The following is a 13,861-nucleotide window of genomic DNA, read 5'->3' on the forward strand; positions in this document are numbered from 1 at the left end:
AGTCGGCATGCTTAGCAACATTCAAAACACATTTTATATACTTTTAGCATCCAAGAAAATGTTAAATTGCTGACGGCTACATCAAATTTGCTTCAAAACTTTAAGCAAATTTGGACCAATTTGGACCAATTCAGAATATTTTCATTCCAAAGGAAAACAACTGGGTAGAATTATCCAGCTACATAATATAATATACAATATATGAATAAAAAAGATAAGAAGAAAAATAATATAAATGAAGCAGTCTAAAAAATTATAACAGCAATGGAGAGAATTTTCATAACAGACATTATTAACATCTCTGCTTTGACAGATTGTCGACTTACTCCAATATTACCAATTTTAAATATTTTATTCTAAAATCTTGTTGTTTTCTCTATATTATATTATATGAAAATGGAAAGATCAACTATTAAGACGACAATTTTAAATAACACTCACATCTGTATTAAACTGACAATAACATGATAAATAAAGTCAACATAGCTCTCTTGTTTGTTTTTTTTAGGATGTCTCTATATCAGGAAAAATAGCAAACCTTTCAAAAGTATTTTACACTGTAAATAAGTGTGTGAATTTGATAGTGACATTTGTAAAATCATCAAGCAGGAGTAAAAGGTTTGAAAAAAAGGGAAGATGTGATAAATTACTTAGCTGAATATATCTGGTAAATCTAAAGTAAAACATTAAAAATTTATATGTTTCAAACAAAGAGAAAGTAGAAATTCACAATGCAGACTTAAACCGTTGAGTCTGAAACGAGGCTGTTTTCCCACATTTGTCTAATGCAGTTCCTCAATATTGCACTGTTGTATGTAGTGAACTATAGTTGTGTGGTGCTATCATTCAAGACTCCCTTCAATGACATCACCGAGGGTATAAACCTCAGCCCACACAAGGCTGCATACTTCTACAAAGATCCGTATAATAAATTGGGTGTTATTTTACAAGACACAAAATCTCTTACAAGATAAAAAAAAAAAGATAATAAGAAGCGTGAAGGGATGGTAATAGAGCTGGATAGCAGAGGAGGAGGGGTTCACAGTATCAGTTCTATACATCCTGCACAAATGTCTGTATAAACTCAGCCAGCCAAAAAGAATGGCACTTAAATGCCATTCTCAGAGAAGGGATGTATGTTGGCTTGTAGAATGAAAATAAGAACAGATTATGAAAAGGGTATAGGATAGAAAAAATGGCAAAGGGGAGGAAAAAAGAGGATAAGACTTCCTTGCCCTTTAGTGTGCAGAAAGGGCCGATCGATAGCGGCGTAATGAGCGTGGTATTAGCTGCGGTGCAGAGGGACTGAAGCGGGGCAGAGGGGGGAAGGAGAAAGCCAGGATCTGATTCCCAACAGCAAACAACACAGAGCTGCAGACATCAAAACCAACACCTGAGAACACCTATTAAAGCCAGATGACCCTCAGCTCGGCGAAAGATGAATTCAGCCGCAGACAAAGTCTCCACACGCACATTTTTTCTCAACCTGTTGGCTAGTTTCACCCAGTTTTCCTGCCTCTTACCAAAAGAGGGCTAACGGAGAGAAACCAACCCTAATCCTTCCTAAGAAAAGGATCACACTCAGCATCACCTCTGCTTTTCGATGCAGATTAAACAACAATGGCTTCTGCCACTCTCTTAACTCAACTACACAGTGGCAATTTGTATTACAAAGATGGAGACAGGGATTGTCATTGCCTAAAGAGAGAGAGAGAGAAAAAGAAAAAAGGGAGGGGTGCAGATTAGAGGAGTTGGGGTATGGCCATCAGGTACACTCAACACCAATCTGTTCTTTCGTCAATAGGCTCCTTCTGCTGGAGTGCCATGTGCAGGGCACAACCCAACACACCAACCACCCAGGCAAGTGCAAGCTGGGGCAGGGTGAGTGGGGGGAGAGCATTGGGCTCCACTGAATAGATGGATCAAAGCAGGGATAGAGAGTTGGCCCCTGTTCTTTGTGCTCGCGTGGCTCCCAAAACAAACGCACCATCCCATGCCTGCTGGAAGCTCCACTGAGGAAGCTGGACACAGGAACAGATGGCACGGAGGAGATACTCCGGAAAGTGAAGTGTTATGCTCGGCACATCTGTGGGCTTTGATTAAGAGGGACTGGAGATTACTTTTTAATACAAGATTAAATGCTACATAATGATCCTGTATATAATACGCAGTAAAGTGATGTGAGCAGAAATGCTGCATTTTGAACGTTCATTTCACTGGCCCTTATCAAAGATAAAAGGCAATAACAAAACTATTCACTTTTGCCTGTGAAACTAAATTGTTTCCAACTTACTGTCAGAGCTTTCTATTTTTTTGTCCAAAGCTATTAAATAAGAGATAACAAACATATGTTTGACCTTGCAACAAATGATCATTCTGAGTTAAGATCTGTAAGAATTGTTTAAAAGGGAATCAACTGGGTTAATCCATTTTAATCTCATATAATCTGATTATTTAAGAAGTATACATAACATCTGTCATTGAAAAAAAAACTAAGTATTTATTTGTAAAATGTTTTAGAATATTTTTTGGAGGTAACTGGAAATTTGTTACACAAAACAAGCAGAAATACTACTGAGGATCAGTTTACACTAAACCAACAAAAATAGAAATAGGCTAAATGTTGGATTCCAAAGGTCGGCACGGGCCAAATACGGAGGTTACAGCATGTGGTTTTCAAACTATCAACCCCCACTCCTTTACATACATAAATACATATATATTTTACTTTTTTTTTTGTCTTAGACTATTGGCAAGGCACTGTTCCTTTCTAACATTGTGTCTTAAACAGAAAGGTGTCTATTCTCCTACCTCTACTTCTCTTCTCAGTTATTTCTGGCCTCATGTTTCAGTGGGAACGCAGCATTTTGATTTAAGGCAAGACTTTCTTACATTAAATAACACTTGTCCTACATAAATAAATAAACTTGACCTTGTAACACTTTGTTCAATAACTGTGGAAATGCTAATTTGTTGCTTGTATAATACATAAACAAGAACAAGTGTCAACAAGTATTGGAAGATACAACATAAGACCATATAAAAAAAATTATACAGGAGTCATCATTTCACATCACATTCATCTTTTACAGTATATTTTGTAAGTGCAATTAAACAGAGACAAAAGCAGTTGTAGTTATAACTGACAAGATGCCTTAGTTTACACATCTCTCATTAGAGTTTTCTTTTTTTTCTCACTTGTAATTTTGTCTTTCAAGAGTAGTGGTAAAATGCTTCTTGTGGGTTTATCAACAAAAAAAGCAAGAACAGACAAACAAACAAAAACATATGATCTATCCTTTGATTTAATTCTGGAATCTGATTTAAACATCATCAGCCAGCCATGCTATATGGCCATATTTTCTCACATTGCTTAAATTTTGCCCCTACTGCAGTTTGCACCCACTCCTCAGGGAGTAGCTGGCAGATAACTTTTTATTCTTCACAGAAAAAGAAACATCCTCTCACAGAGTGGCCCCCGGGGTGGAGAGCCACATCACCCCTGTCAGTAGAATTACATTATGTGGAAACTCCAGTTTCAAGTCACTTTCACTGCTTCTACTCTAATTTATTTTTTAACCTTCTCAGCTAAATTAATCAACCAAATTTTCCAATCCATCTTGAGAAAAATAGTTGCCATCATCATTTCAAACGAAAATTCTCTCATTACTAGTTATTTGTTTTAGAATGCAACAATCAATATGATCTGTTTTGAATTATTAACAATATTTCCACTTGCTCTGATAAATCAGTCTCATTCCCTGCTGTTGACAGGAGCGACTTCCCCCCAACCCATCATTGATAGGGCTTCCAGTAGATATAACCCATGCTATGGTAATCACATGCTAATCACACTTAACACCAGCGCAGGGTCCTATACTCTAGATTAATGCATCCGTGGTATATTCACGTTTCCATTAGCATAAATCAGGTTCACCCTGTCTTTGTAATTAGTGTTTTCATGAGAATGATAATAAGATATGGTGATTAGGTCAGGGTACTAGAATGGAAATGACTTGTCAGCTAAGTCGGGCCTCAAACAGCCCCGCACATGATGGACCATCAATATGTGCTTCCTCCAGAAGCAATTAATGATGTTGAAAGGTAATTGAAAGTGGATGGATGGATATGGAAAGCAAAAGTAGACTATTAATCAAATTTCTGCAAGATATTGCTTTAGCAGGTTTCTATCTTTCTAAAGTGAATCTTTTTTTCTTTCTCTTCGCACAAATATATATTTATATATATATATATATGCACAAATTTATATATATGTATATATATATATATATATATATATATATATAATATATATATATATATATATATATATATATATATATATATATAAATTTGTGCATATATATATATGCACAATATATATATATATATATATATATATATATATATATATATATATATATATATATATATATATATATATATATATATATATATATATATATATATAATTAATAATGATATTATCCTCATATTATGTCAAGCAAAATTTTGTCCAAATTTAGAAAAATAAAAGATGAGACAGAAAACAGCAAAAGGGCATTATATCCTATTCTTTGAGATGAAAAAAAAACTCAGCAAAAAACACCTAATTTAGGCCCTGGGAGATTTATTATAGCAGTGTTGACCCTCATCTTATCCCCTTTTGCACAATCCCCCCTTAAAGTCAATCACACAGCTTCTTTTTGGCTAGTCTTGGAGAAGGTTTGCTGTTGCCCTTTCTTCACCTCTATTAGTTGCACCATCAACCTCGCTAGCCCTCGTGTTCTGCAATCAGCATACAATAAAAACCTCTGCATCCTCCCAGCCGTCAATGTTTCACCTTTCGAAGCAGAAACTGTGAGTATCGGAGGGCAAGTAGTTTTGTGATACAAGGATAGGTATACATGGTGAGAGTACAGTGCAGTGAGAGTTTTATACAAATACAAAGTGAGCAAGAATTTTGTATTTATTTGGTTTGATTAATAATGTTTTTCCATTGTTCTTTTTGAAAGAAAACAATGTCACTGAATTTAAACAGAAATACAGGTGGATGCACAAGTTAGAAGTTTTTTCAATTATTATGTTTTGTCTAACCTCCTCAAAATGATGCTTGAATAAACATCTTGAATGATAGATGTTTGTCCACTCTCTTAATCAAAAACATGCAATCTTACTTGCTTGGTTTTTAGGGAAGGATGTGACTTCTTAGCTTACTTTCTAAACTCACACTTTTACACTATTACTTTGGGAAGGTTATTCCAAAAAACTATTGTTTGTTTTATCCATTTCTACAAACATTTTATTTTGCATTTTGATTTGTTTTCCCCTTGGAACATCATTTAACACCAATTGATTGCCTCGGAGGAAAGAAAATTGGTAACGATGATGGGAACAATCCAGAAACATCAGGGTGAATATAGAAAGTAAAGTGAGTTCTATGTCACCATTGGCATAAAGGGGGCAGATTCAAAAACAAGCATTTGCTCCAAAATTAGTATCATCAAATTTGACTGAAATTTGCATCTGTCCACATGAAGATGACAAATATCATCTGGAGAAAAAGTTCAAGGCTGATTGATACAATGATTGTATGCTTTCGATCTGCTTTGCTGCCTCTGCATTGCACAAAACCGATGGACTGAATTAGGAAGAATTAGGACAAACTCAAAAGTCTTCAACTTTGAAATTCAGACATTTGAAACCTGCACAAAACTAATATCTGTAGCAAGACATTGACTAAAAACATTAGTTTTAAACTACATTAAAACCCAATTGCAATTGTATGTACTATGCTCAGACAATAGGTCTGTGCCAGAAATTCAGCTATTAACAATAAACTTTACCTTTGTCTACTATTAGGGGAGCCTAAAAGTAGACAAACATTCCAACATAATTATTCAGAAGCTTTCTACTGAGGACAAAAAACAAATATGGCCTTGATCAGCAACTTTTGGAGTAACATTTAACTACATTCTAGCGGTGAAGGGAAATGTTTAAGTCAATTAATTAAAAGTACAGCACCAAATATAGCCATTAAAAATTATTGAAGTCTTTTGCATCATGAACAGAAAATAATTAAAATGATAACATTCCTATGAGGAATTTGAGCTTCTCATTGGTGTGAAAAACAAAACATAAAAAGGAGTCAGTAATTACTGTCCGGTGATGGGGTTTAGTCTTTGTGAGTTTTGTGTCTCTTGGGACATCCAACCTCTCCTGGCACCTCCTGACACCAAGCATTCCTCTCAGACTGGTGACCCTTCATGACAGACAGCAACCTCCATGCCTGTAACCAACAAATGAGATCGACTGGAACAATACAGGAGCTGAAAGGTGAGGGATGTGAGCAAACTCAAAAGGCTGGACAAAAAAGAAAAAAGAAACCTGTTGGAGGTGTAGACTGATTTTGGTGTGTTTCAATGAATTCCTCTTTCCATCTGACATTTCTAATCCACAGTAAATGATAGAAACTGACAGCTTGATCTTCAACATCAGGAATTTTCCTTCCAAAATTTGTTTCAATATCTGTACTAGAACCACTCTGTGAAGTGTTTTGTGACAACCTTTAGCTGTAGGCATGGATCAGTATGAGATTCTTATAGATTGGGAACCTTCAATAAAAATACCATGGCTTCCCAATAACCTGGTATCAATCGTAAGATTTAATACAAAGATGTATAACATGATCTCATTGTTTTAATTACTAGTTTATTTAGAATGAAATGTGTTTGCAGTTTCAAATGCCTAAACATTTGAATTTTTATTGCTTTTTATAAAGTGACAAAAGCTGATATTATTTGTATTAGTCAAGAAAACAACTTTCTTAGAGTGATTGGTGGTGCTACCACAGTTTCAACATTGTATGCGATCATGTTTTCTGTGTGTCTGAGATGCTTTAAACTGTCAAATTCACCCTTCTTACAGGTTAAGGAAGGGGTGACCCTGTTCTTTCAGCCAGCTGTCCTGCAAAGTGCAGCAACAGGTGTGAGGAGGAGCTGTCGTAAACACTGGCACCTTGTTTTAAAGATTTTAAGCCAAAAGACCTGGGGACCTTAATACCAATAACAGTTTTTTTCAGTCTTTTTTTTCTCTTTGTTTAGGTTAAATTTGGGGTATTTGAATTTTACCAATGACACAAATACCAACAAAACCATTCATTTCATCCCCAGGTTGCACATCAAATAAATAACCAACAGTGCATCTCCTGTCAAGGCAGAGAAAAAGCAGTTTGAATAATTTGTGGAGTGTGTTTTTAAGTTATTCCAGCTCCCTTCAGCTCAGCAGCGGCTGACCCTTCTCCCCTTCTGTCTGCTAAGAGGCCTACGGGGAGGAATCAGACCAAATTACCTTTATTGATCCAGAGAGACAGGTGAATACAAAACAGGCCTCTTTCGTTTTCTCTCATCTTATCTTTCATCGTTTCATTCTCCTCTCTGGCTGCAGAAGTCAAGAATATAAAAAAAAAGACAACGGGAGATTTTTTTTATGAGAAAGGGACTATTCTAACCATCAGGCTGTGCAGTAATTTACTGTTTACATTTAGGTTGCTGTGATTAAACCTGCCTCCTTGTTGCTCATCTTTCACCATAAACGACAGGAAAGAGAAGCAAGACTGACTGCTTTTCTGCCTCCCATCCACAGACGCCCTTTTGGCCCAGCATACAAATCACTGTGGCAGTGGAAAAGATACTCCATTAGGTCCAACTCTGAGTTAAATCAATGCGTGACTTATCAAATGAAATAGGGGATTATGAGGTAATCACCTGACAAACGTTGCTGAAATTGTAATTATCTCCATCTCAGGGAGAAAAGACCAAACTAACTATTTAAGTGGAGGGTAAGGTAGTGAGGTACAGGAGAAACACCTCAGCTTTTTCTTTCTCATTCATGGATTGGGAGATGGGATGTCTGTGAGTTCACTCCAAAAACAAAATATTTACTTCATATTCTATTTTTGCATTAATAAAGAAAAAAAAAACACTTGTGAACTTTGCTGTTGTCCTGATTAAATGTGTCAGTGATTCCTTTATTTGTCCAGCTTTAAAAGAATACTGTGGTTGATTGATAATTAGCACAAACAGTATAGCTGGGGTTGGTTCAGTGAGAATAGTGTAAAATTTATCTTTGGAATTTTGAAGTAAAAATATTTATTCAAAAACTATTTATCTAGGTATAATGTTTTTACTTCATAGATTCTAAAATCGTTTTGAATATGTTCAATTACATTTAGTTTCATTTTTTGTCATTGTAATTTATTGTATTTTATGAATATTTATTTTTTAACATATAAAGTATTAACATTATGTTCACAATAAAGGCAAATTTACATTTAAAAATTTGAAACAATGAAAAACCCTACTGTGGTGAGCTAATATTTGACTTAAATGCATTTAAACATACAGAAAAGTAATAATGTAAAAGGTATTTATTATTATAAGTAAACCATATATTGTAAGTTACTTTTAGGGCTACAAATACACGTTATGGTATGAAAATAGAAACAAGCCAAAAATAAATAAATAAATAAACTCATTTGTTGATAAGGATTTCAACAGCATGAGTTGCAAATTCTTTCTTAAGTACAACATCGCCTCCAGATGGAAATACAACGCTATTACAAGGCAGGAGACATATTTCACCTTTTTGCTATTTTGCGCCATCTATTGGTAAGGTATTTTTATTGAAAATGGAAAAACATCTGGGTGCTTTTAGATGTGCCTCTGCTGCACCACACCTGAATAGAATAATTAGGTCATTAGCAAGGCTCTGGAGAACTTACCTACACAAGGTGGGGGTAATAAAGCCATTTCATTCCAGTGTTTTGTATCTCTGGCACATCTAAACACTACAGGACACTGGCCCTTGAGGACTGGAGTCTGATGCTCAAAAGACACACTTAAGGGTGTATTCATCTGAAGAACAGGAGAAAATGTCAGTTGACTTTCCAGTTCTCTCTTATAAATTAGGGTATTGTTTTAAAGCTACTTTTCTCCAAAATCTTCTCCCTGACTTGGCTGCTGTGTTCCTAGGACTTCATTATGCTGCTTATTCACTAATCCTCACCAGTGAACCCCTACGGCCTACAAAGAAGTGTTGGATTCATACTAAGTTTAAGTTAAACACAAAGGATCTAGATTTAATAACAAGGTGACTTTGAAGGGACTTGATTGCATAGGACTGTTTTAGGGGTATCAGAGTAAACAAGTATCTATACATGCGCACTTTTCAGATACTTACTTTTTGGCAATTGTGTCATTTTCCTTTCACTTCCCTTACTTTTGTGTTGGCTGGTCACTTAATATCCAAACAAATAGCTACATTTGTGAATGTAACATGGAAAAAATTAAAAACATTTTATGAAAAGTATATTGGTTGACTGATGATGTGGACCATGTTCTTAAACTAACACACAAAACCTTTAAAGCACCCAAAAAGTTTAAGACTAAAAAGATGGATGTGCGCTTTCTTTTCAAACACACACGTTGGCACAATAAATTTCCTTTAAAATACTTTAAAGTTTATTGTTTAAGATTTAGCTAGGATTGAAAACACACATCATACAATATCAATAATCATTTGACAGATTTAGTACACACATCAGTAACAATTAATTACAATATGCACAAGACGTTGAAAAATACATAACTAAAATATCAACATTGCAACACAAACCTGAGCAAAAGTAGAACAGTGACACCACCCTCTTACTGACAACTGAATTCTAATTGCAAACAGCAATGAAACCAAGTAGATGTAACTCTACCAGCATGTTCTCTGCATTCCCTGTGTTTAACTTGAAGTGTGACTGTGGGAAGCAGAGCTTAATAGATTCATCCTCAGCTTGGCCGAGTCGCACTTTGTCACCTTGCTGGTGTCTGTGATCACACCGCAACCTGTAGTTAAACTTCACGGGAGAATGCCAGCAGTTGTACTCTGCATGCTGCAGTCAGAGAATAATTACAAGATGACACGACACTGTGCAGGAATTAATTAATTATTTAATTTTCTTGTCTTGCTATGAGAGTACGTTTGTAATGATGTTGTGTATGCAAAATAATGTATATTTTGGTTATTTTGAACAGTATATTGAACAGACATTTGTCCAATGACAAAAGACCTGTGTCCTTGTCTTTAAGGCCTGTTTGAGATATATAAATAAATGAAACTGAAATCAAATGCTCAGAAATTAAAACAGAAGTATGTTCAGGATTTAACAAAGAAACTCACACAGTAGTGTTGAAGTACTATCCAGTCCTTTGTATTAATAAAAATGTTCTCCACTTATTGATATGTGGAGAACATTATTTGAAGATGTGTTTTTTTTTTGTTGTTGTTTTTTTTTGTTTGTTTTTTAGATAAAACTCAAACTATACAAAATGTTCATTGTATCTTGATAAAGTTGGAACCTTTCAAAAAGTAATAAATGCCTCGCTAAGTCTAACTATAATTTAAAATAATTAGAACAGTATAAGACAACATTATATTATAATAAGATTGATGATCATAAAGTTTTACAATTCCATCCAAAACTAAATTCGGCAATCTTGGTGTCATATCTGCTTCAGCTGGTGCACATAAACCCACAGAGTTCATCATAAAGGGAATCACTGATTTTAAATTTAACGAAGATTCACACCAAGATTACTGATTATGGATCTGACACTCTCATATACGAAGGTTCAGAAAGCTCTGAAGCAACAAAAGACATGAGAACTTTATCACAGATTCCTACTTTATATAATCAGTCAGTTTTTGATGCAAAATACTCAGCCTTTTTCTTGCTTGATTGCAAACCTAAAGTTTTTATTTCTACTTTATGTAGTTGTAAGGCTGAATGTTAAAATCGTAGCTGTGTGAGCTCTAAAATGTGCATTAGACTCCAAGTATCAGTTAATAATTAACACTCCAACTTGATTCAGTGCGGTGGAGGTCACAACTACAGAGGCAGCAGAGTGACCCCTTCCAGAGGACACCATGTTTCCCACCAAAAAGGTGTGCAGACTTTACACTTTACCAAACACCTAAAGACGACCCAGGAAAAGTTCCCACAAACAGGCAGCTGAGTTGAAGAGTTCAAGACTGGAACAAGTCTCCAAGTTTTCTGTGATGCACTAATAAAGTAAAATGTTTTGTGTGTGTGTGTGTGCTCTGGTGATTGTCCTTCCAACTACTGAAATAAGTTGTCAAAACAATTATGACCAATTTTTTAGTTTCATTTTCAGATAAATTAAATCATTATTATCATCAAACAACCAACTAAAATTATCTCAATTTTTTCATCAATATAATACAATTTCTTGTCAATACCAACTGGAGAAGAACATAAAAATCCCAGAAGCACTGATCCAGGAGTACACTCTATGTAAAAACACACAAAAGCAGGTGAAGCGTTTATGGCCGTAGTGACTCATCAGCATAGAATAGGAATCAGCTTTATTTAGCAAGTTGTGCACACACACAAGGAGTTTGACTTTGGTTCTCCTTTGCTATCAGTAAAGACATTCAAAATATAAATGTGCAAAAAAAAAGGAAAAATTAGAATTAATTTATTTTTTTTGTATGAACATGAATATATAGTTAACTTTAAAAAACAAAGTTCATTTAGTGAATAAGACTATCAGTGAAAATACGCAAGGTGTCAATCTGGGCAATAGAAAAGTTGAATGTTGAAAGACTGGGGGAAGAAACTGTTTTTGTGGCAGCAGATTTCTGAACATATTGCATTGCACATGCAGTTGCTGCAGTGTTTTGGAACAGCTAACAGTAATTTCTTACCTATACAAAATAGTTCAATCAACACAAAACATTTAGGAGTAAAATAAGATTCATTGTCATTTATCGGTGGTATGATAAACCATGAAGGTTGTAATAAGCTGTATGAAGTATTTTTTTTCAGCTGGAGAATTTTTGAATGACACGTTTTGAACGTGTCAGTTACTGTAACTGTTTTTATTTTATTTTATTTTATTTTTTTCACTGATCTGCACCAGTTGAGACGCGGTGGAGACACTGCAGTCGTCGCTATTCTCCATGCTCTCCTTGCGTTGATCTGGTCCGAGTAAAATCCCCTGCGGAAGTGAGTCTCGAGTCAGGAAATTGGTTCTCTGAGAGTTTTCCTTTAACATCTCTCTGATTCACTACTGCTCTTTCAGGACTGGTTTTGCATCTCCCATCTGTCTGGCTTTACCACCTCCGGTGACACTGTGCAGGATGTGAATGGGGCGTTTAGGACTTTGCACTTATCTGTAGGAAGAACTAAACTACAAGCAAAAACACATTTCCAAGAAAAGGTCTTATGTTAAGTTGGATTTCTGTCATTATGCCAGTATTGGTTCATTTACCCATGCACATGTCAGAAATTCATTGAAACTAAAACTTAACCCTGAGATTCAGAGATTGTTTAATTCAGATGAATAAATAATAATAATAATAATAATAATAATAATAATAATAATAATAATAATAATAATAATAATAATAATAATAATAATAATAATAATAATAACAACAATAATAATAATAATAATACGAAGTGAACAAAATTCTTTTGAAAGGCTTTATTGCAATGTTACAAATCACCCAAAAGTTAGAATGTTTGATGAATAATTTAGTTATATATGTCTGTTGGGTATAGAAATGAAAGTCTCTATGCGTGTATGTACAAGAATAACTTAAATGAAACATAAATATCATAATATCATGCACTGTTTGAGTTTAGTTGTGCTCCTTTCCCACCATCTCCTCTTCATCTTCATCCTCGCCTTCTTCATCGCTGCTGGAGTTTTCATATGGGCAGATGGTCGCTTGGATTGGATAGTTCCTCAGGAGCGTTTCGGCATCCCGGTACAGATAGTCAAAACATTTCGACTTTGGCCAGAACAATCTTAAAATAGACATAATATTAATGAATATTACTTATGAATACTTTATAAGGAAAAAAACAAAAGAGTTCTTTAGATTTTTCTTACTTGACTGGATGGATGACTTGTTGAATCTTGGGTTGTGCGCTGGAAATCTCTCCACGCACAAAGCGAGTCTGAAAGTTAAAGCAGAATAAAATGTCTGAAACCATTCTTTTAAAGTATGTTTAAAAGAATTCTGTACTTTCTTTAAAAAGTCTAAAATCACCGCAAATTGGGCAGTTTGGCCCTCAATTTTGTTCCACGGTCTCCACAAGTTGCTCTGCTGAGTTGGATCGTCTCCACCGCGAACGGACGCCAGTCCACTGCAGGCGTCGCTATTCTCCATGCTCTCCTTGCGTTGATCTGGTCCGAGTGAAATCCCCTGCGGAAGTGAGTCTCGAGTCAGGAAACTGGTAGGCTATTTATCATGGCCTGCAGGGAGCCCCGTGCCAAATTGAACTTTGACGAGTCCCAAGTGTCTCCATCAAGCACTGCGTAAAGGTGGGAAGTCACACTTGGCAACAAACGGCCATCTGGTCAGTTTGCTTCATTTCAAATGTCATTTTGAGGGAGAGAAAAAAAAAATCTCCTGAGAGCTTGTAGAGAATACACAACTGATGCCCAAAATTATGAAAAAAATCGCCTCTAATATTTCTATTTGGGCATAAAGCTTTATCAAAGAAATATTATTTATGAATAATTCGTGACATGATTTTTCTTTGGGGTTATTTTTGTTTGTTCAAACAAGTTTGCATTTTATATGTTTGAGTTTCGACATTTGGTATGTTATGATCTCTTTATCTGAGCAGCCATTTGGGTGTGAGGTGTGAACAAACACGTGCCGAATCAGATTCAGAGGACGGAGGAAGGCTCGTGCACAGCTTAAAACGTAAGAGGTGGGGGTCGGCACGCGCCAGCCTTTAACACTTAACAGACGGACGCAGGTCATCATAGTA

At 35.4% G+C, this 13,861-nt stretch overlaps 1 protein-coding gene across 1 annotated transcript; it reads right to left on the reverse strand.

The window, feature by feature from the left end:
* Window positions 1–12,717: 12,717 nt before the first annotated feature.
* ripply2 (ripply transcriptional repressor 2) lies at window positions 12,718–13,438 on the reverse strand. Its single transcript, XM_055054161.1, has 4 exons — window positions 13,433–13,438; window positions 13,132–13,287; window positions 12,972–13,039; window positions 12,718–12,886 (listed from the first exon to the last, which is right to left on the reverse strand). The coding sequence occupies exons 1-4, from the start codon at window positions 13,436–13,438 to the stop codon at window positions 12,718–12,720; spliced, it is 399 nt and encodes a 132-aa protein (XP_054910136.1).
* Between the last annotated feature and the right edge of the window lie 423 nt (window positions 13,439–13,861).

This window comes from Poeciliopsis prolifica, unplaced genomic scaffold (genome assembly GCF_027474105.1).
Source record: "Poeciliopsis prolifica strain line A6 unplaced genomic scaffold, Auburn_PproV2 SCAFFOLD039, whole genome shotgun sequence".
Taxonomy (NCBI): Eukaryota; Metazoa; Chordata; class Actinopteri; order Cyprinodontiformes; family Poeciliidae; genus Poeciliopsis; species Poeciliopsis prolifica.

Bases quoted from the DNA above. Each gene is read 5' to 3' on its own strand.
- ripply2 (XM_055054161.1), bottom strand. The intron at 13,040-13,131 runs GTGATTTTAGAC...TTTAACTTTCAG, and splicing joins GCCAAACTGCCCAATTTGCG to ACTCGCTTTGTGCGTGGAGA. The intron at 12,887-12,971 runs GTAAGAAAAATC...GTCTATTTTAAG, and splicing joins CAAGTCATCCATCCAGTCAA to ATTGTTCTGGCCAAAGTCGA.